This window comes from Trichosurus vulpecula, chromosome 2 (assembly GCF_011100635.1).
Source record: "Trichosurus vulpecula isolate mTriVul1 chromosome 2, mTriVul1.pri, whole genome shotgun sequence".
Classification (NCBI taxonomy): Eukaryota; Metazoa; Chordata; class Mammalia; order Diprotodontia; family Phalangeridae; genus Trichosurus; species Trichosurus vulpecula.
The window spans coordinates 118861995-118886267 of NC_050574.1; the positions used below are offsets into that span (position 1 = coordinate 118861995).

At 43.1% G+C, this 24273-nt stretch overlaps 1 protein-coding gene across 2 annotated transcripts in view; it reads right to left on the reverse strand.

Moving 5' to 3' along the window:
* The window catches only part of MYO7A (myosin VIIA), a 140748-nt gene extending 117570 nt beyond the window's left edge, over positions 1–23178 (reverse strand). For both annotated transcript variants that reach the window (XM_036745400.1, XM_036745399.1), the window contains exons 1-7: positions 23053–23178; positions 16893–17045; positions 8192–8376; positions 4565–4686; positions 3486–3628; positions 1818–1931; positions 661–814 (exon numbers count right to left, since the gene is read on the reverse strand). In XM_036745400.1, the coding sequence (XP_036601295.1) occupies positions 661–814; positions 1818–1931; positions 3486–3628; positions 4565–4686; positions 8192–8376; positions 16893–17045; positions 23053–23151 (970 nt within the window). In that variant the 5' untranslated portion in view covers positions 23152–23178. The remainder of the gene's footprint in view (positions 1–660; positions 815–1817; positions 1932–3485; positions 3629–4564; positions 4687–8191; positions 8377–16892; positions 17046–23052) is intronic.
* Positions 23179–24273: the final 1095 nt, after the last annotated feature.

Sequence of the window (24273 nt, forward strand, 5' to 3'; positions counted from 1 at the left end):
CATTTGGGAAGGGGCCTCTGAGGCCTTTGGTTGCAGCTCTCTCATTGGTGAAGTGACTTGTCCAAGGTCACCCAGGTAGTAAGTATCAGCTATGAGGTCTGAACTCAGGTCCTCTGACTCCAAAGCCATGGTACTACACAGATCTTTCCTCCAAATTCTCTTAGAGCGATTTCCCTAGGCTTTCCTTTGTCCTAACCATTATCTACCTCATATCCTACTTATATGTATACACCTCATCTCTTTCTCCTCACCCCTCCTCCGAAGAGATTTTAAAAGCCTTGGGCCATTGAGGTAGCATCGTAAATAGAATACTAGATTTGGACTCAGGTAGACCTGAATTCGAATCCTCCCTGAAATATTCACTAGGGACCTTAGAGATCACCCAGCCCACCTCATTTTAAGATGAGCCAATCAAGACTGGGGAAAAAAATTTAGAACATAGAATATAAATACAAGAAGAGACTATTAGAACATAGACTACCAGAGGTGGAAAGGGGGTATTAATTAAATAAAACATAGCATTTTACAGCCAAGAGAGATCTTAGAGGTTATTTCATTCTATCCCCTCATTTCTAGAGACAGCAAGTGACTTGTCCAAGGTCACGCAGCGAGTCAGTAGAATAGCATCGAGCCTCACATCCAGATTCCCCTAACCCTCACCTTCATACTTGAGATTGCCCATGTGCAAAATAGAAGCCAGGAGCTTGGAGATTTCCCAGTTCTCTGTGTCGGTGAACATCAGCACTTTCATGGCAGAGCGGATATTGGCGTATTCCTTGCTGTCATCTCGGCCATCACAGGTGGTGCAGTTGCCCTGAGGACACACAGAGCAGGGTGAGACTGGGGCTGGGAAGATCCAGTCACCGGCAAAAGGACGCCATTGCCTGAATGTTGGGTAAGTCTATGCCGTGCCTCACAGCAAAGCCATCAGCCCATTTGCTGCAGGCTCAGCCTTGCTGACTCCTATTTCTAAGCTCTAACTCACTCAGAGGCCAACGGAAAGCATCTCATTTTGTTCTGGCCTATTTGCCAGCAGCTTAATTTTAAAGTCACGTCTGATAACCTTGATTCAAAAATGTTTTCCCCTCTCCCAGATTAGACAAATAGAGTAATAACCACTAATCTTCAGGTACTATAACGATCCCTTATGAGCAAAGCACTCGACAGCTTACAAAGGGCTTTATGGTTAAAGCACATTTACATTGGGCTTTAAAGTTTGCAAAGGGCCGTACAAATTTTATTTTTAATTTTTTGCTCACATCAAACATATATTTTATATGTGAGGAAACTGGGACAGAAAGAGATTAAGTGACTTTCCCAGGATCACACGGCTAGTAAGTATCTGAGGCTGGATTTGAACTCAGGTCTGCCTGACTCTAGGCCTTGCTCTCCATTCAGCGCGCCACCTAGCTGTCCAGGATCTCAGCCTGCTTATCATCAAAATAAGAGGATGCGACTAGGCACTTAGGTGGCACAGTAAATAAAGTAGCCTTGGTAACAGAAAACCTGAGTTAAAATCCTACCTCACACACTTAATGGCTGTGTGACCCTAAGGAACTCATGCAACATCTCTGTGCCTCAGAGTCTTCATCTATAAGACAGAGCTAATAACAGCACTTGGCTCGCAGGGTTATTGTGTGGATCAGACGAGATATGTAAAGGACTTTGCAAACTTCAGAGCGCTATATAAACATCTGTTATCGTCATCATTTATGTTCCCACTCAAACTGACCCATTTCCATTCCCAAAGAACCTATTTCCCCAGGACACTCCTAGTGCCTCATGGGAGGCTCTGGGTGCCCATCTGTAGCTCTTACCATTGCCAGATAGTTGTAGTCAGTGGCTTGACCCAGGCCCAATTTCTTCTTCTGCTCTACAGTCATACCTTCAAGCATACAGTAGAAAACATGGTAATTCCGCTCATCTGGAGCCTGGAGGAGGAGAGGGTGGGAGAGAAAAGGAGGAATTATAGAGGAAAGATAGGAAAGGAGAGATAGAAAAGGTGACAGAGAGGGAGGCAAGGAGAGAGGAGACAATTAGGGACTGAAACAAAGCTTGTCCAGTTTCGGAGACCAGCTAAACTCTGATTATGACAGGAGAGTCCTGGCCTTGTGCTTCAAAGTCTTCATTCTCTCCTGCCCCTCTGTGCCTGCTGCCAGAGAAGGCCGGAGTGATTGGGGAGGGACAATGGATAGCCTGGTTGGGTGACGAGGTTATAGGGAACAACATCGGAGACCCCAAAAGAAGAGAAGCTAGCCCCCGAATGGCCCAGTAGCATCATTGAATCTTAGACTACTTAGGCTGGTGGGAGATCCAGACAGCAGTCCCTGGAGAAATGCTGTCCAGTTGCTGGACACAGCCATGCCTGTGCTCCCGTCATTGACTGCCGCTGTGACCAGAGCCTGGTAAGCAGCTGAGTCCTTGGACAAGGGCACTTCTTCACACACTGAGTCAGAAGCAAGGTTGGGACTAAAGGACAACTCTCCACCTTCCCAGTTCCTGGTTCCTTCCCCTGAATCACCAACTAAAAGCTATTAGCCCCTACTGTGCAGGGCTGGCCCCAGGACAGAGCATAGATTTCTAGCTCAAAAGGACATTGAATGTCATCTAGTTTCAACTCCCAAGTTCATTAGAGAAGAAATCAAGGTCCAGAGAGACTCATCCAAAGTCAAACCGGTAGTGAGCAAAAGAGTAAGAATTTAAACCCAGGACTGGGGCTATTTCCACTGCACCACCCTGAAACATGCCATCTGTCAACTCTGGGCATTTTCATTGACTTCCCCCCATGCCTGGAATACTCTCGTTCTATCTCTGCTTCTTCACTTCCCTGGCTCCCTTCTAGTCCCAATGAAGCTAGTGTCTTCACTCTGAGACCATCCTCAATTTCTCCTATATTGGGCTTGTCTGTAGGTAGTTGTTTGCAAGTTGTCTCACTCATTAGACTATGAGTTCCTCAGGAGCACAGGGTGTCTTTTACCTTCTCTGCCTCCCTAGTGCTTAGCACAGTACCCGGTACATAGTATGCACTTATTGATTACATATAAGTATAAATACTTAATGGGAGGGGGGCAGCAGGTTACCAGGGGAAGATATCTTTGGATGAGTCTTCAAGTCCCCTACCTCTTTAAAGCCCAGCAGGCATGGCCTCAGTCAACTAGAATTTATTAAGTGCCTACTATATGCCGTGAGGTATATGTATTGGGGATATACAGTAAAAAAAATCACTGTTCTCAAAGATATCACAGGAGAGATAACATGCAAACAACTATGTACCTACAAGCTATATATAGGATAAATTAAAAATAATGAACAGAAGGAAGATACAAAAATTAAAAAGGATTGGGAAAGGTAGGACTTTAGCTGAGACTTGAAGGAAGGACTGACTCACAGACAAAGCACCCTGGAGGTCACTGACCCTACTGGTAGGGACCCCAAAATATCCAGCCCGGGCCCACAATGCATCCTAACCCTAACCCTGGCCCTACCTGTCTGCAGACACGAGACTTCTCCAAAAGGTACTGCTCGATTTTGGCCCCCTCGATGGCTCCTTTCTTGTTAAAGTGAATGTCGATGTACTTCCCAAATCGGCTGGAGTTGTCATTGCGGATAGTCTTTGCATTCCCAAAAGCTGCAGAGAGACCCCCAAGGACCCATCCACCCAGCAAACGATTGAGGCCAACGCTTCTTTTGGAGAGGACATTTTCCAGGCTAGCCTCAACCATGGGGTCCTGTACCTTTCAAGGTCTAGCCCACTCCTCTAGCAAGCCTTCTTAGACCATCCCCACCAAGACTAAGACCTTGTTCCCAATATTGAGCCCATCCTCTCAATCCTATAGTCCTTAGGAGCATGGCACTGATACATGCTGTTTTATAATCTTCACTGGTTGTTTCCTGTGGGTAAATCTTGCCTTCTTGGCTTAAAATAAGTCTCTTTAGGGAAGGGACTATGTCATCTCCTTCTCTTGTCATGCACAGTGTCTGAAACACAGGTAGACAAATAGTGTGTACTCCCCAAATGCTCACTGATTGGATATCTTAAAGATTCAATCAAAGTCCAGTTTCCAGGCAGCCTCTGCTCTTCGGTTCACTGGTTTTCATGTAGAATGTAAAAACCAGAAGGGACCTTAGTAATCACTGAGTGGACATTAATACCCAGAAATATGAGGTGACTGACCCAATGCCACACAGCTAGTAAGCAGAAGAACGAGGTTACTATGCCAGTCCTCTTAACATTTGTCAGTTTTCTTTCTATTCTCTAACAATGCTTCTCAGGACTTCAGGCCCTGGCAGTAATTTCTTTTTGCCTATCTCTTGCTAAGTGCCAGAGGACAAGATGCTGGTGCTGGAGGAGGTAGGAGGGGGACTGAAAATCAGTGTCCGTGTGAAAATCACTGGACCTCCCAAATATCCCCTATGTGCAGCCTTGGCTTCCCAGTCCCTCTTAGTGTTGCTGTTAGATCACGTCTTCTTTCTTAATGCCCTTGGCTTTCAAACTCTAATGCCACCTTTAGACCCTTCCTCCCAATCTGTCCTGTCTCAGGGAGATCCCAGAAGCCCAGCCTACCTTCCAGGATGGGATTGGCTTCCAGCACTTGCTGCTCAATCCAGGAATGCTGCCCACTGATGGCTGCCAGGAACTGAAGGATCAACTTGGTGCTCTCTGTCTTCCCAGCACCAGACTCACCACTAGTTAATAAGGAATGCAATGGATATGAGCTAGGGTTCATGCAACCTCAGACTCTCAGCATCACAGAGTCAAAGGATCAGGGCCATGAAATCTTTGAATGATAGGATCATCCTTCTAGAATCTTAGAATCATGGAATGATAATAATCCTAGAATCCTATGTTCATAATCAACAAATATTAGAATCATATTTATCATATCTTAGAAGCAAACATTCATATTCACAGACTATTAAAATCTTATACACGTATGCCATACTGATGCCATAGTCTTAAAATTCTAAAATCAGTTACAGAATCTTAGATAATAGTTACAGATTCTTAGGATTATAGAGTAAGAGTAGGCATAGAATAGTAGGATCCTGGAATCCTAGTCAGAGAATTCAGGAATACAAAATAATCATACCATTAGAAATGGTAGATTTGTGAAGTACTCAAATCCTAGCATCACAGACATAAAATCCTGAAATGTTGGAGTCATAGTAATGGAATCTTACAGTCATAGAATAATAAAATTTTAGAATCTTAGGTATAAGATATACATATAAAATATTTCATGCATAGTCATTGAATCATGAAATCATAAGTATAAAATCCTGGAATTATAGTCTCAGAATCCTAGTTTCATAATCATAGAGTATTCAAACCACAGAATTATAGATCTGAGAGTCTTGGAATCACAGAAAAATAGTTATGTAATTCTAGAACAATAGAGTCCTAGTAAAAATCATAGAATCTAAATTATTAAATTTTAAAAGAATGGACTTCTAGTCCTGACTCCTAAAATCCTAAGTTCAAAGAGTTCCTAAGTCTTACAATAACAGAATAATATTTATAAACTATTATCATCATAGAAACACAAACTCCTAGTTGTAAGAATCTTAGAAACATAGAAGTATAAATATAGAATCAAGGGATCTAAGAGTGATAGAATTTGAGAAGTCCAGAATGAGAGAATTCTAGAATTAGTTATAGAATTTTAGAATACTAGTTACATTACATCCTAGAACCAAAGCTCTCTGCCTTGGGACCGCATACTACGGATTGGGGAGAGTGCTGCCTAGGTAACCCAACATTGACTTGACCCTCTACACTGCTGCTCTTTAAAGATCTTCACACCATAACTCCTTAGCTCTGACCCGACTTACCACCAGCCCTTCTCTGGGGTCCTGTGCTCTTTCCTAACCGGTGACAGTTCACTCTAATTATCCTGACCAAGACTCCCTATCTGCATGCTCTCTGGCTGCCTTCATATGCCCTCCTCACTCTACCATCTCCTTCTACACTTGTAGCTTTTAGTAATTAAATCAATGGTACCATTGCTGGAAAGGAAATGCCAATTAACTGCTCTGTATCTCCACTCACTAACCATGTAATTTCCCAATCCAGAACCCTTCCCACTATGCTTCTATTTGTATTGTTTTCCCCATTAGAATGTAGACATCTTGAGGAGCAGAGGCTGTATTTCTTTTATATTTATATTATCAAAGCTTAGCACAATGCCTGACACATACAAGTGCGTAAAAATATTTTTTATGGATTCATTCATTCATGCTGATAAAAAACTAGTCTCTTAGAAGTATAGAATCCTAAACTCATAGTCATAGAATCTAAGTATCCAAGAATTATAGTCAAAATCTTGGAACAATAGACTTGAGAGTCCTAGAATCTAACAATCCTAAAACAAAGTCCAAAATTTTAGAATGATGGAAATTTTAAGAATCCTAGAATCCTAGAATTGGTATTATGTTGTAGAATCCTAAAAGTATATTCCTATAGTTTTAGAATTGTAGAGTCATGGGATCCTAGACAAACAGTTGTAGAATATTAGCACCTTGGAATTATTACAGATTCTTAGAATCATAGAATTCTAGAGTGATGATTATCAATTTCTAGAAGCAACATCATTGAATCACAATTATAGGATCCCAGAATAATAGTCATAGAATTAAAAAGTCTCTTAAAATAATAAAATAACAATTATCAAAGTCATAGAAACCTAAAATCATAGCCTTATTCTTTAGAATTATAGGATCTTAGAATCATAGAACCTCAGGCTTAGAACCACAGAGCCACAGAAGCTCTGTGAAGATTATTAGTCACAGAATCATAGACATAGATGCAGAATAGTTATAGGATTTTAGAAACATGGTAACAGAACTATGGCCATAGGATTCTATAATCAGGGGTGTGCTGAAGCCAGCTCTTAATGGTGTGTGAAAGCAGAATGTTAAATTTTTTGGGTGAACGTTGGCAACTCAGAAATCAGCAAACACTACAAATCAGGGCTTGAAAGATTGTTTTCTTGATTTTCTAGACTTAAGAAAGTGATTTGAAAAAATGTTAAGAATGCAGATTAAATTTAAAAGTGGCAGTTAGGTGGCCCAGTGGATAGAGTGCTGGGCTTGCAGTTGGGAAGACCTGAGTTCAAATCCAGCCTTGGACACTTAACAGTGTGACCCTGTCCAAGTCACTTAACCTCTTTCTGCCTCAGTTGTCTCATTCGGTCAATAATAAGCACCTACCTTACAGGGTGGTTGAAAAGATCAAATGAGATAGTATTTGTGCTCAGCACAGTGACTGACACATAACAGGCACTTAACAAATACTTGTTTCCTTCCATCCTAAAAGTATGTCACACATACTTTTTTTGATAGTTGGCTGATAAATATCTACCATCAGATCCCTATCAATAATAGTCATAGTTTCTTAATTATCAAGTCTTAGAATAATAGTAATAGAATCTTGAAATCATAAAATTAGAATCATGTAATTCAAGATTATAAAATCCTTACATTATTATTATAGAATCATATAATCAAATGGTCTTAGAATATTAGTAACAACACCAATAAATGTTGAATAAATGAATGAACCCTCTTCAGGTGCTAGAACTAGTATGAATGCACTACTGAGGCGATCTCTTGTTCCCACCTGACTGAACTGGGTTCTAGTTCAACTCTAGCATTAACTTGTTGTGTGATGTTGGCAGTAGTGTGCTGGAGCCAGCTCACAAGGGCTCAAGAGAGCTGATTGTTAAATTTTTGTGTGTGTGTGAGCATTTATGCCTTAGAAATTGGAAAAATGCTACAAATCAGGGCTTGATTTACTGTTTTGTTGATTTCTAGGCTTAAGAAAGTAATGAAGAAAATGTTAATAATGCTTGTCAAACTTAAAACTATGTTAAGTGTATTTTTCTTCGGGAGAGCTAGTTGTTAAACATTTACCAATACACCCCTAGACACTGGCTAAGTTTCTTTCATTCTCTTCTTCCTTCCCTGGTCTCCTTGGTAAAATGAAGGGGTTGGGCTACTTTATCTCTAAAGGTCACTTTTAACTCTACAATTTATGTTCTAAGGCTCTGTCCAGTTCTAAAGTTTTATGTTCAAAGGAACTCCTCCATTCTGAAATCCTACATTCCATGCCCCAAGGCCCCATCCAGCTCTAACATTCGATAGTTCTATGACTCTATGTTTGCTTCCTTCCCTTTCTGTACCTCAGGCCCACCTGATGATGCAGCATTGGTCTCGGCTGTTGCGTTTCATGTTGAAGTAGCAGTTATCAGCAATAGCGAAGATATGTGGTGGCATCTCTCCAATCTTTTTGTTGGTGTATTGGCGTATCTGCTCCGGTGAATAGATGGGGAGGAGCTGGTAGGGGTTCACTGCCACCAAGATGGACCCAGTATATGTCTGAGGAGAGACAAACATGGTGACCGCGGGCAGTACATTGGACTACTAGAGGGAAGGGGAAGGGAAGAGAAACCTGGGGTGGGTGTGGATTGCTTTTTTGCTGGTGAAGAGAGGAGTGGCAGGCCATGAATGCTCTGTCCCGTTGCCTCATCCCCTGCTTGAGGGAGTTCATCTTGACCCCTGGCTCAGTTCTTTTGACTGGACAGCTTATACTGGAAGGACTATGTCTGTTTCTCAGCATTACGTTTTAGAAGGGGTATAGATAAGCTGGGGCACATCCATAACAGGGAAACAGGACTGGTGAGAGACTTGGAAACAAGGCCATGTGAGGAATGTGTGAATGTACAAAGAGGATATGAAACTACAAGGATTGTTTAGCCTGGAGAAGAAAAAACTCAAGGGACCACATTATCTATCTTCAAATAATAAGGAGCAGACATCTATGGTTCTCAAAAACAGAATCAGTACTAATGGGAGGGCAGATTTTGGTTGGGTATGAGAGAAGAACATGCTCGTAATCAAAGAGGTCCAACAATGGAGCCGGCTGCCCCACCCCCTCGTGGCTACTTTCCGACCAAGTATTCCAGGGTTCTTATAGGGGACCTTACTTTGTACAGTCTTGATATGATCTGCTTATTCAGTGTGCCTGAGTTAGTCTTCTCCCAAGCATCTTCGCCTGGAGCTCAAGAAAGGCTGCATCCAAAGGATCATTTGTAAATGGACTGCAAGGGGACCTAGGGAGTAGTAAAAGGCCAGCAGCGGATGGCTCCCTGGCAGGTACAGTTGGGCTCTAGAACTCTATGGCTAATCTCAGCCTGTAAAGGTTTCAGGCATTCCAGGATATTTCGAGTCTTCTTACAAACATCCTAGGCATCCTCCCTCTCCAGCCAGGTAATGGTGCCCTCAGTTACCCGACATGCATGGCTTCATGCCCCTTGCATAGCCAACAGTCAGTCAACAAGCATTTATTAAGCACCTACTATGTGCCAGGCACTGTGCTAAGTGCTTCCATTCTTTAGGATAAAAGGTCTCTGCCCTTTTCCCCAAATAAACCCTGGATAATTAGAACTGGGAGACAGAGTCCTGAGCTGAACTGGATGGACATTGCTCAGGAAAGGCAGTCCTAGTTCAACAGAGAAATCTAGAATAGGGATCCCCAAAGTGGCAAGTTCTATTCTTGGCTCTTCCCCTGACTCACTATGTCATCTCCTTTCTCTGAACCTCAGTTTCTATCTCTGTAACATGTGAGGGTTAAACTCAATCTCCAGATTCCTTTCTACTTTTCACATTCTATACTTTGAGGACTCCTTCAAACCCTAACTTTAGACCAGCCTATTGGTAAGAGTACTGGACTTAAAGCTATCGCTGTCTAGATCATTGAAGTTCTCTGTCCTTAACAGAGAATGCTTCCTTGTCAGGTTTGTGACCTACTTCCTAAACTCATTATCTATTTCCTCCTTCTGGACAGGTGGTTCATAGTATATATTCACTGTATACTTGCTAAGAGCACTTGGGTTTCTGAAGCCCATCTCTGACACTTTTATGTCATTCACTATTCAGATTTTCAATTTCTCATCTGTCGAATGAGGAGAAAGGATTTAATTGAAGCAATCTACCTCACAAAGTGGCTGTATGGAAAATGCTGTGTCCATCCTTAAACGATAGAGGATTGGGTAATGTTACTATCACTTCTACATCCTCTCCTCCCACATGCTGCCCACATGCAGACATAAAAGAGATATGTTCAGCCAAGGTTAGTAAAGTTTTACAAGAGAACAGACAACGGGGGAAGGAAGGTGGTGATGTCGCATAAAGCATCAGGAGGAAGAGAATGGTGAGGGGCACAGAGCCAAGCAATGGGTGACTGCTCTGATGAGAAGTGGATAAGTTAGGAGGCAGATGAAAATGATTCAGGCAGAGGACCATTGGATACGTACTCACCCGCCCTCCACAATTAGTCTTAAGTGTGGAAGGAAATCAAAGAAACAAGGAGAAATGATTAGAGAATAAGTTGACTTATTTTCCCAAGGGACCCCGCAAAGATTTTTATTTCCACCGTTCTGTCTATAATTATCATCTGATGTTGTGTATTCTACTTGTCTCCATTGATGTCTTGCATTTCTACTTCACTGTAAACTCCTCAGTGGTAGGATAATGTCTTGTATTTACTCCCTCTCACACTAGACAGTTCCAATTTCCCAGCTGATTGGCCGCCTCCCTGTCCATAACATCAGGAACCCAATCCACTGTGCCTGGGCAAGAACCCACCCCTCCCTATAAATACCTGACCTTCCCTGCCCCAACAGCAGCTCTCCAGTAGGGTGTGAAGATGGAGCCAGGTGTCCCAACAACAGCTTGGCACAGTGTTGCACCAAGACCTGGCATCAATCTCTTGCAAGACTATCCAGGGTTCCCTCTTCTGGCCCTCCTACCTTGGCTTCCAGCCCACCTTGCCCAAGGCTCCTGGGTTGGGTTTCTTTGCTACCCTTTTTGTGTAAGATGGGGGGCTTTGGCAGTCTGGTACAAGCTTTGGACCCCTCCTCAGGGTCATATTTTTAAATATATAAAATAAAACATATAGAATTACAAAGGAAATGAATTATATAGAAAAATTATGAAAACAATTTTTAAATAGTGGGCCCCAGGTTAAGACCCCCTCCTCTATGGCTATGGAGGGATCATTTCTGTAGTTGGACCCTGTCCTGGTTCTCTTTCCTCCTCCCTCTCAGTGCCCACTTGAATGTCTCCAGTTAATCCACAGCAGGCTAAATGAACAGGCCAATTGCTTTCAACAGTGACTAGCTTGTGTAATTCTTCTGGGAAATCCTTTTAGTCCCAGTCAATCAACAAGCATTTGTTAAGGAGGGTTCTGTGGACCTCGTGTCTTAACCCTTATTCTAGGGGGGAGCTGCCAGCCAGCCCCAAGTAAATTTAAGAAGGAACTCTCAGCTGAGGAACAGCCGAAGGCTGGGGTATGACAGAGATGGGGCATCCACCTCTGGGAGACAGTAAGAGCAATGATAGCTAGCATTTATGCAACACTTTAAGGCTTACAAAACCCTTTACATATGTCTTACTTGGACCTCACAACAACCCTGGGAAGCAGGTGCCATTATTATCAATCTCATTTTATAGCTGTAACATGTGTCCGAGGTAGGATTTGAACTCAGGTCTTCCTGACTCTAGTCCCAGTGCTATTTCCACTGTTCTATCTAGCTGCCACAGGCCCCTTTTATATTACCCCTGACTTTTTCCACTAATGTGGATGCTTGCTGTGTGGTGAGCAGGGGGATGGGGGAAGAGCATAGAACTATTCCCCCAAAATATAATCTCCAATTTTCCTTTTAAAATGTTTCTTGCTATCCTTCCCACACCACCAATGAAGAGAAGTGGGCTACAAGCATAGACCCACCACCCCAGAAGCGTCACTTGTATTTGAACTCTTGTTGAAAGGCAGGATTTGCCTCCTGTCCTACACTCTTTTTTCACTGTTACATTTCACCTTTAGGGCCTGTCTGCATAGTTCTGAGTCCCTTTCTAAATATGGGCCTATGTGCCCACTTGGGTTTGGTTACCTTACTTGCCCTCCAGTTTTCTCTGGGCGTTGCCAGATTGTTGAGGGGTATAGTGTCTCATGTGGATTGGGGACTGAGGTTTGGACCTAGTTTTGGTTTTGGTTTTCCCATCCAACCAGCTATGTATGACCCAGCTATGCTGGAAACTTTTAAAGCTAGAAATTCTCCATTTCCCAGCTGCTTGGCACCTTACTGCCTGTGACCCTAGAGGTCAGAAACCAATCAGGTGATCCTGAGCAAGACTGTGGGCCCCTCTGTATAAAACCTCTGATGTGGCCATTATGTGTGGAGGGAAGGTGGACTCAGGGGCTCCAACAAGAGCTTGGCGTCCTGGGAGCAGCCTCCCTCAAGACCAGCTTGGGTTTCTCTCTTCTTGATATGCTCCTGTTGGGGTCTGAAGACCATGATGCCTGAGGCTCCCTGGCTGTCTCCATGCTTCAATAAGTCAATTGTCAACAAGCATGTATTAAGTTCCTCCTGTGGGCCAAGGACTGTGCTAATAAGGGCTGGTCGTTTCCCCTCCTGCCTTACCCTCTCCCACTTTGGAGGGGTCAGTTCTGACCTGTGCTAAGGATCACTAAAGATGCTGTTTTTGTAGCATCAAGGTAGCTAATAGAATGCTGGATTTAGGGTCAGGAAGACCTGAGTTCAAAACCTGCCTCAGACACTTACCAATACCTGGGCAAGTCACTTAACCTTTCAGCCTCAGTTTTCCTATCCATAAATCAGGTATAATAAAAGTGCTTACCTCACAGTCTTGTTGTAAGGATCAAAAGAGATAATAATTATAAGGCACTTCACAAACCTTAAAGCTCTATATAAATGCCAGCTATTATTGTTATCAGCATTATTCTTTGTTACCATGGAGGGTTCACTTCTGGGAGCAGGGTACGGAGACTATCCAGAAACAACTGATTGAAGAACAAAAGGCCTCAACAAAGCTTATTTTAAAAAAGAAAGACAATAGGGTTGGACTTGATTTCTAAGGTTTGTTCTGCCTGAGACATTCTATGTTCTATGCTCAAACATTCTATGTCCCTTTTAGCCCTTAGTTTTTCTCTTTTAAGGCCTTTTCTAGGTTTTCTATTCTATGTCTTTGACAAGATGAGGTCACCGATGTGTTAAATGACCCTGGGCAAGTCACTTAACCTTGTTTGCCTCAGTTTCCTCATCTGTAAAATGAGCTGGAGAAGGAAATGGCAAACCACTCCAGGATCTCTGCCAAGAAAACCCCTAATGGGGTCACAGAGTCAGATATGATTGATAATGACTAAACAGTAACAACATATGTGAAAGGACTTTAGAAACCATAATATGCCCAGTGACTGTAAGTGACCCATATTACCTCGCTGGCCCTCAGACTCCCAAGCCCTTCCGAGGAGTCTCTGCCTACCTGTCTACACTGAGCATAGGGCTCCAGAACCTTGGAAAGTGCTTCCTTCATTGGGCTTCCAAGGTCTCATGTCCCAGGGGATGAGCCCATACAGAGGCCTTATACAGGTGGACATCAGAGGGTTAATGAGAAGACAGCCTCCTTCAGGCCTCTTCTACCAAGCTAGGGTAATAAAACCCTTCCCTGGGAGGAGGCCAGAGACTCAGTGAAAAGAGATAAGGGAGAAAAAGAGTCCTGGCTAGTTACTCAAAGGAAGCCTGACTCAGGACAGCTGAGGCTAAAGCCCATAGAGTCTCTGGGTGGATCTGGAGAAACAGAGGGAGCAAGGTCCTTCAGTCTGTCAGAAAGAGAAAATTAATAATAATAATAATAATAACAATATGTAAGGTTTACAAAGTGCTCTCCTAAGGGAAAGCTAAGGTCCAGATAAGTGAGGTCATATGCCCAAGGTCACATAACGAGTGTGTGTGAGATCTAGGCTCAGGAAGTAGGTCCCTGGACTGTCTATCCCGGGTTCCCTCTGCTATGCCACCCTCCTCCCAGAGGCCTCATCCAGGTTGTCTCCTCATTAAACATTCATTGTTTCACTGTTATTAGAGGAGTCTCCTAGACTACAATGCAGGCTTCCTGAGAACAGAGTCTATGTCTCCGCCTTCTTCTCTCTCCTCCAAATCCCCCAGCATAGAATTGAATAAGTAAGGGGAGAGTAAATGCCACACGAGTGGTTGATTTTAAATGGCCACCTCTCTGAGATGTACAGGTCTGGGAGTTTGAGGAAGGGCCTTCTATCAAGCAAATCCATCCTTGGGTCATGGGGAATCTCATCGACCAAATATCCTGGTCTGCACTTTCTAGAGTTTCATTCAGTAAACATTTACTAAGCAAGAACTCTGGCCTCCTGCTGTTCTTCACACACAAGACTTCATCTCTCATCTCTAGGCCTTTGTATTGGCTGTACCCTATGCCTGGAATGCACCACTGCCACTTTTCTTCCTTGGCTTCCTTCAAGAAAGCTCCAATTGCGCCTTCTGCAAGGGGGCTTTCCTGGTCCCCTCAGTTGAGTGCTTCTCCCTTCTGACATCATCTCCCTGTACTGTATGTTCCTAATTATTTATATGCCATCTCCCCCATTAGAATGTAAGCACCTTGAGGTCAAGGACTATTTTGGCTTCCTATGTATCCCCAGTGCTCAGCATAATTCTGGGCACAAAGTAAGTCTATATAAATGGTAATTAACTGACCAACTGACCTATTGTATACAAAGCCAGGTAGACAGCTAGGTGGCTCATTTAATAGAGCATTTGGACCTGGAATCAGGAAGAGTTCAAATCCAGCCTCAGATATAGACTAGCTGTGTGATTCTGGGCAAGTCACTTAAGCTCTGTCTGCCTCAGTTTCCTCAACTGTAAAATGGAGATAACAGAACCTGTCTCACAGGGTTATTGTGAGGATCAAATGAGATAATATTTGTAAAGCACTTAGTACAGTGCCTGGCATACAGTAGGTGCTAAATTAATGCTGTCATTATTATTAAATTTTATACTGGGCTTTCATGTGATGGCAGGGAAGAAGGAAGGAAGACACCTTGTATGGAAATGCACACGAGCTGTTACCTGCACTCTGAAGTTTACATTCAGGGGGAGAGAACATAATTACAAAATAATTACAAAATAATACATAATAAAATAATATAAAATATACATAATAAAAATCATTACAACCCAAGGCAGAGTATGACAAGTTATACTGAGTATACAGTACTAGGAGCTGTGATGGGAGAGAGGTCCTGTCTGGTTGAGAGGTCAGGGAAAGCCTCCTAGAGGAGGCGCCCCCAAAATGAACATAATGCTCCTAATGTGTTCTGACCAGGAAGAACACAGTTCTCTTTTTTTTCCACTAGCGACAGAGTGGGATCATAGGTTTTAGAGCTAGAAGAAGCCTTGGAGATCTAACCCAACTCCCTTTTCCTCCCCTCCAGGAAGGAGGAGAAAGTGCTCTAACATCTCTGGGTCTCTGACTCAGTTAAGGGACTTATCCGAGCAGGTCCAAGATTCAAGCCTATATGCCCCAGCTCCAGATCAGAGAATATAGACAGGAAGAAGAGAGAACTGAAGAGGAAGCCTTAGGGTACATCATCATGAAGAGTCTCTGTCCTTGAAGAATTCTTACTCTGGGCCAACCCATCCTCACAACCCTCTGGGTTGGCACCTTTATTCTAAAGGGTATGACATCTGGTACTCTAGTAGGCCCCAGCTGCCGGGGGAAGCATGCAGGCTGGTAACTTGAGGAGATACTGGGGAGGAGGCCCCTGAGGGTAACCCTATCCAAGCAGCGAAGGTGGCCATGACTAGGGATCAGTGCTTCAGGGCCATCACTGGGGAGAACGAGGAAGTCAACGGCCAAGTTCTCTCATTTCTGATTGGTTCTTGGGACTCGGTGTTCTTTCTGGCCAAAGGACCAGAAAGGTTTTAAGGTTCCTTCCAATGCTGATATTCTATGATTCACTAATTCTCCTCTGCTGTGTAATGTTGGGCAAGTGACTACTTTCCTCTTCTGTAAATGGAGGGCATTGGGCCCCTGGATGGCCCCTAACAACCCTTGCAGATCTAACCACTTAAGGGCCCCTTCCAACTCTAAAATTCTCATTGTTTTATGATTCTAAGGTCCCTTCTAACTCTAGCTTTCTATGCTCCAAACTTCTTTCTGGCTCCAGTAGCAGGGTGGATGAAGCGCTGAGCTCGGAGTTCAAATCCAGCCTACTTACTAGCTGTGTGATTCTGGGCAAATCGCTTCCCCTTTCAACTGCCTCCCAGAGTTGTGATTATCAAATGAGATACTACTTGTAAGCAAGGCCCGGCACATTTCGCTGTTGTTGCTGCTGCTGTTCAGTTGTTTTCAGTCGTGTCCGACTCTTTGTGACCCCATTTGGGTTTTTCTTGGCAAAGATACTGGAGTGGTTTGCTTTTTCCTTCTGCAGCCCATTTTACAGATGAGGAAACCGAGGCAAACAGGGTTAAGTGACTTGCCCAGGGTCACGCAGGTAGGAAGTATCTGAGGCTGGATTTGAACTCACGAAGAAAAATCTTCCTGAGGCCAGGCTCAGTGCTCTATCCACCATACCACTTAGCTGCCCTGCCTGGCACATAGTAGGTGCTTAATAAATCCTTGTTTCTTTCCTTCCCAAGATTGCTTCCTGCTTTAGCATTCTGTTCTAAGGTCCCTTTCAAGTGTACCTATTTCTTTCCTTTTATGTTTTAGGAGCCCTTTCAACTCCAACATTCTATGTGCGATGATCTCTTCCATCTCTGATATCTGTCCATCACTAAAACTGCCCGTCTTAAAGTCCTTTACATTTCTAAAATGTTATGACTCTATGATAAAGTAAACTTAGTGTACTATCCAAGCAAGGATGCTGCTCCCTCCAATCTCTCTTGTGCTCCAAACCCATAGAAGAGGCCTGTGAAGACATCTAAAGGAAGAGTAGTAGATAGGGGACAGGGAGGGGAGGGAGGTGAAGGGAGGGAGGTTTCGAAGGGCAGGTGACTCACATAAATGACATGGTCCCGGTAGCGGATGAGCAGGTTTCTCAGGATGCCAGCCTCATTCAGGTCCCCCAGACGGATCATATCCTCCACTCCATGGACAGAGGTGGGGTGCATGGGTTTGATGTTGGTGGCATTCTGTGGAGAAATCCAGTGCTCCTGTGGAAAGAGGGAAGTGGACACATGAGACCTTCCCTTGCCCTGCCCCCTTCTTTCCATTCTTCCTCCCTCCTCTTTCTCTAATTTGAATCAATTACTGTAAGATTCCTGTCCAGCCAGTCTTTGCTTAATATATTCCAATAATGGCACTACCTTCCAAAGCAGACTGTTCCATCATTAAATACCTCCGGTCTTTAGAAAACTCTTCATTGAGTTAAAACTGGCCTTTCTACAACTTCCCCACATTGTTCCAGGCACCGAAGCCAAGAAGAACAAGGCTAAACAGCCCTTCAAATCCTTCAAGATGGTGATCATATCTTGATCCCATCTGCTCCTCCCCAAGTAGTCTCTTCTCCAGGCTAAACACCACTAGTTCCTCCAACTGATCTTCTTCTGTCATACTAGTTATTAGTCAGGAAAGGCTTCCTTTAGATGATGAATCTTGGAATTAAGTCATTCAGAAAGAGGTTATTATTATTATTATTATTATTAATCAGAGAGGCTCTGCAGGCTAAGGGGAGTCAAGCCTGAGAGTCAGGATGTCTGGATTTCAGTAATGATGGCTTACTAATCGCAATCAATATTGACATCATCTCATTCTTCTCATCTTGTTTGATGGAATGCAGATAGAAATGATCCTGGGACAAGGTGCCACCCTGTGGACTCTTGTACAGGCAGATTTTTTTAAAAAAATAGTTTTCGTGGTTGAGTGGAAGTACAGTATTAGGATGCCAACTCATCCCCTATGGCAGGGGTAGGGAACCTGTGGCCTCTAGGCCACATGTGGCCACTAGGTCCTCAAGTGCAGCCCTTTGACTGAATCCAAACTTCACAAAACGAATCCCCTTAAAATAAAGAATTTGTTCTGTAAAAATTGGTCTTAGTCAAAAGACCACACCCAAGGACCTAGAAGGCCACATGTGGCCTCGAGGCCACAGGTTCCCCACCCCTGCCCTATAGGCTCCCTGAAAACATCCTCAGTGCAACTCTAGTAGCATACAGGACTGCAGGGATCACAGCATCTCATTCTGTTCACATGTGATTACGACCACCTCTGCTAGGTCTCTATATTTTGATAGTTTTTTGTTACATGTAGCTTGGGGATTATGAGTTTCCAGCATGTCCACAGCTACTAAAAACATTATTCTTACATCCACAAGACAACTGAAAACAAATGTTGCAAAATTACAAAGAACAAATTTGGCCCCAAAGGAGAAACATAAGAAGATACCTTCCTTCACTCCTTTGCAGAGGTGTTGCTGGGGAAGGTTTCCATGGGTTTAGAATATTGCATATAATGTCAAATTTTTTTAATTTGCTGATAAGCTTTGCTGAATTTTTTTATCTCCTTTTAAAACAATTGTTTGTTTATGAGAGATAGCTTTCTGGAAGGGAACAGGGAGGGACACAAGAGGAAATTCACATGATATAAAAACAAAGGCGATATCAATAAAAATCTATTTTTAAAAAAACCCTTATTCTTTAACTTTTATGAATCAATATAATGCCTGGGTGATTGTGGGCAACAGTTTGGTCCGTGATGATGGTCTAGGTCCAGCATAGTTTATTGGTTTGAGGTCAGTATTTGTGCTTAGGGTATTTGCCATCTGTCTGTCCATAAAAGATCATAAGGTTCTGATGTATAATCCTAGCTACCAGGTTATGTCTCTCTGGGCATTGGGTACTTACTAAATATCCACAGCCTGCAAGAAAGTTGTTAACAATAATAATAATGCAATAAATGTGTATTTAGTGACATAAGATTTGCAAAGCATTTTAAATATGTTATTTGCTTGAACCTCACAACAAGCCTTTGAGATGGATGCTGCAGGTATTATCCCATTTTCCAGATGAGGAGACTAGGTGGGGCTCAGAAGGGTTAAGTGACCTATCCAGGGTCACATTATTAATGTGCCAGAGGACACACTCATACCTAGCTTTCTCCTGACTCCCTGTGTGATGCTCTTTCCACAAGGTTGCTTTGAGCCATAGTGGGCTTCCCTAGGCTAGAGATCTTCTAGGCTTGTGTATCTTGTAAGAAGGAATTGTTGTTTGGGTAAAATTTGGGATAGGTGGCCCTGAAATCCCATCTGACTGAAATTATGCTTTATCCTTTCTGGGTCTCAGTTTCATCATCTGTAAAATGGATGGCTGAACTGGATGATCTCAGATCTCTGATATTCTGTAATTACCGGCTGCAACCTTTATCTAAAAGGAGAGGAAACTGAGGCCCAAGGAGGAGAAGTAGTTTTCCCAAGATCACATAACACTGTCTCCTCCCTGTCCCATCCTTATGGGAGGGGGGATGGTGGCTGACAAAGGAGTGTCAGGGTATACTTAAATGCAGATGGAGTGATGTGGAGTTACCAGATACCACCTAACATGCAAAACAAACCAGGAGAAATCTGATCCTAGATCATCACCAGGTGGCACCCACATCCCGAGCCCCTGCCACCCACACTCGCTCTTGTCCTAGGGAAGCTTAGAGGATGAGGCCCCAAGGCCAAATCCCCAGGGTTCTGGCATCCTTTGTAGTGGGGTTGTGGGAGAGAGTCCTAGGAAACCTGACTCAGAATTCCCAAGGACAGTGGGGAAGAGGCCAGAGGAGTCAGGGCAAAGGAATTCAGTTCAATCTGATCCAATATGCATTTACTAAGCACAAACATAAGCATGTGTACCAACCATTGTACTAAGCATTGGGCCTGCAAAGACAAAAACAAAACCATATTTACCCCCAAGAAGCTTACATTCTAATTTTGACTTCAGTGTGTCTCCACAGCTCTCCTTTCAGAATCCCTCCTATCCCAAAAGCTCATTGCCTGGCTTTCCAAGCTTCCAAGTTTCTCTGCAAGATGGCACCACTCAGTGGTCAATATCTCCAATTATTGATTTCTAGACTTCAAGATTCCAGCCAACCAGGACAACTCTCAGCCCACTGAATACACAAGCACCTCCCAACATCTAGGCTTTTGCTCACACTGGTCCCTATCCCTCTTTCCTCCCTCCTCCCTCTTCACCAATGGAATTCCTACCTGTCCTTTAAAGCCTACCTCCTCCAAGAAGCCTTCCCTGATGCTCACTCTCATAATAATGGCTTTTCTTTGTGTCTCCCTTCCTCTCTTCCCGGTTCAGCCCAATGCTCAGCATATAGCAATAAATGTTTGCTGAATTAATGAATAGACCAACTAACTTAAGGGACCTTAGACTATAAGAGCTGGTGGGGATCATTGAGAGCAAAGACTGAGAGCTGGAAGGGACCTTAGAAGACATTGTGTCCAACCTTCCTCACTTAGCAGATGAGGAAATTAAAGTACAAAGAGGTTAAGTGACTTGCCCAGGGTCACCCAGCTAATAAGTGTCTAAGGTAGCACTCGAATCCAGGTTTCCCTGACTCCAAGTCCGAAATTCTACCCATTACTCCATGCTGCCTCCTCTCATCTCTTTCATTTTATAGGAATGAATGAGGGAAGGAGATAAGCATTTATCGCTGTTGTTCAGTTGCCTCAGTCGTGTCTGGCTCTCTTTGACCCAATTTGGGGTTTTCTTGGCAAAGATACTGAAGTGGTTTGCCATTACCTTCTCCAGCTCATTTTACAGATGAGGAAACTGAGGCAAACAGGGTTAAGTGACTTGCCCAGAGTGACACAGCTGGGAAGTGTCTGAGGTAGGACTTGAATCCAGGTTTTCCTGAGTCCAGAGCTCTATGTCCTCACTTTTGTTTTATAAGAATGAAGTCTCGTTGATTCCCCCTTTTGTTCTGACTCTTCTTTCACAACATGACTAATGTGGAAATATGTTTAATAAGATTGTACATGTATAGCTTGTATCAGGTTACATGCCATCTTGGGGAGGGGGGAGGGGAGGGAGGGAAAAAAATTTGAAACTCAAAATCTTATAAAAGCCAATGTTGAAAACTATATATGTAATTAGAAAACATAAAATACTATTAAGTGGGGGAAAAATAAGAATGAAGGAAGGAAATAAGCATTTATTAGGCACCTACAAGAACCAAGCACCATACTAAGTGCTTTACAAATATTATCTCATTTGATCCTCACTACAACCCTGTGAGGTAGGCATTACTATACTCATTTTACAGATGAGAAAACTGAGGCAAACAGGGTTAAGTGATTTACCCAGGGTCATATAGCTAGTAAATGTCTGAGGCTAGCTCGATTTGAACTCGTCTTCCTGATTGCAGACCCAGTGCTCTATCCACTGCACCCCCAGCTTCCTTATAGAAGAGGATCCTGGAGGCTGAAGGAGTTGTAATTTTTTTAAAATTTTGAAGTTATTACAAAATAAAATGGGCATTTCCATATACATAGTAGAACAGAAAAAAGGATTCAATATGAAACTACGAATATCTATTATGTACAGCTTGCTTTTCTCTTTAAGCACATAATGAATTTTATATGTAACTTTCAAAGCTATCCTGCTTGTCTGTGGTCCCTTCTGGCTTTCCTTCTGTGAGAAGTGTTTCCCAGTCCCTTCAGGTGCTATTTTCTGAGACTGCCTTCCATCTACTCTATTTGTGTCTTCTATATACTTAGCTATTTATTTACATGCTGTCTTCCCTATTGGAATATAGAATACAAGTTCCTTGAGGGCAAGAACTTTTTAAAAACCCTTTCTTTGCACCCCACAGCACATAGCGCAGTACCTGGGACATATAATGCCTGTGGACTGTCTGACTTCTGTTCTCTGCATTAAAAAAATGCTTTGATGATGGTTGTAACTTGTCAAGGTCACAGTAGAAAACCAGTCAGTGGAAGAGCCAAGATAAGGCTCCAAAGCTGACAGGCTTTTCACTGCGAGCTATCTCCAAATTAGACTTCTGGGTGGGGCTCCTCTGACTAGTGATGACTTAGATGCTCTAAGGGGACAGATGGAGTTTCCTTTGCTCTGTCACCATGTACAGTGAATGTGCTGAGCAGGAAGCGAGACTTCAAGGTGTGAGGCAGACTTTGCTATCATGGGACTGGTCCAACCCTAGAATGGCCATGTCCTGTTCTACCTCTTGGAACTTACCCATGTAGCCTGGTTATTTGGAAGTATTCATACTGATTTCTCATGGATGAGGAAAAGGTTGGATAATGAACTGTGAATCGTGGGATTTCAAATCTAGAGAGGTAGCATTCTTTCACCACCTGCATAGAAACTTGGGACCATCATGAACCAGGGGGAGGACTTTGGTTGCTCTGAAAGTTTTGGGCTAGCTCTGAATTTAAGACAGTCTCAGTATATTTCTGGACTTCAAATCCCAAAATTCATTATGAGGTTTTGAACCTTTTTCTCCACCTATAAGAGATCAGTCTGAACATCTCAGAATCCCTGGTTACACATACTTATTAGTGTGCATTATATTTTCCCCATTAAATCATGAACTTCTAGAAGTCAGGGACTATCTCCCCAGGTGTGGGTCAGGGACTTGGGAACACTTGCTAAATACCCAAATGGCTTGGTGATCTCATCAATTCAGAGGTTCCTTCCATTGACGCAGGTTACAATCACCCATGCCTCAACATGACTCTTGTCCATGGTTTCTGATAAATACACCACAGGAAATCAATCCAATCAACCCAATGGGCTAAAGGCCTTCTTCGGTTTGTCCTGACATCTCAAGGGCACCAATGGAGCACTTTGGCTATACACTTCTCATCCCTGCCCTTAACATATGACCAACCCATTTTGGAGACACTTAGATGTTGTTGAATTGTTTTGAAATTTTAAAATTCACACTAAGATTTCAATGGCTGATGACAGATTAAGGTGGCCTTACATGTTTTTACTCAAAAGAGGTAATAATGGTGGAATTTCAGGCACCATGGTAGGTCATTTGGGTTTGAAGTTTGGGGTGAGAGACTTTCAATGTTACATCAGGCAGGCAACCACCTACTCTGCCTATACTCTGGGTCATTCTGATTAGCTCCTGCACTCACTAGGCACCTCTGACAGACTAAGGCATGCCCCACCTCCCCCAAGTGTAAGCAGGAGAAAGACGTACATTGCCTTCATCGTCCACCACCTGTATTTGCCCGGAGTCACAGAGCTTCACCACTGCCCCTATGGGGACGTCAAACTCCTGCCCTGTTTTGAGGTCCATCCAGACATAGTCACCCTGCAAGAGAAAAAGCACCCTGTCAGTCCTCGATCTAACAAACATTTTTAATAAATAGCATTTTATTTTTTCCAATTACATGTAAAGATAATTTTTAATATTCATTTTTAGAAATTTTTGAGTTCCAAATATTCCTCCTCCTTCCCTAAAACGGTAAGTTATTTGATATAATTTACACATCTGGTAAAACATTTCTATATTAGTCACCAACAAACATTTCAAGCACCTATTATGCACATGGTCCAATGCTCTGGCCTGGGGACCCAAAGGTGAAAGGTGACAATGTCACTGCCTTCTAAGAACTTGCAATCTAATGTGCATGTGTGGAAATACAAGGTAGGGTGTGATATGGGATAAAGGAGAGATCCAGAAAAAATGATCTAGGGTGATTGGAAGACCAAGAAAACACTGTCACCTCGGGGATGGGAGAAGGAGGACAGGAATCAGGGAAGCTGTCATAAAGGAAGGGGCACCTGAGTTGGGCCTGTTGGGGAGAACATAACCTAAACTTAAACTGTGTCGACACCTCCAGGAAGCCTTCCTTGACTGAGTTCACATACCTCTTCGGTCTGCTCATCAACAGCTCATCTTCACAATTCAATTCATCATGGGGACAAGATAAAGACTGAATTACCACATCAAACACATACTAACAGCAACCCATATTTCTATAGTACTTTAGGTCTTACGAATCACTTCCCTCAAAACCAGTGCAATAATCCCCATTTTCCTCCTGGTCCAGTTCTATGATTTCATTGGTCCTAGAAACTTCCAATGTGTAAATTCCCTCTACCAATGCAAATAAACAACTGGTCTGTGACCCAATTTCAAGAGTTGCTTGGGAAGGACTAAGAGGTTAAGTTACTTGCCCAGGGTCACAAGCCCATTCACTTTATGTCAAAGGAAGGACTTAAACCCAGGACTTCTAAAGTCAGTTCTTTCTTCACTACACCATGTGCTCCTCATTCCCTTTATATATGTGGATAGGAGAGGGATTGAGAGAGGGCTAGTAGATACTTTCCTGTTTATCCCTTTCCCCCAGCCCTTAGTGCCTAAACCTCACTACCCTATATTTATTACGTATACATTTCCTATCTTCTCACATGT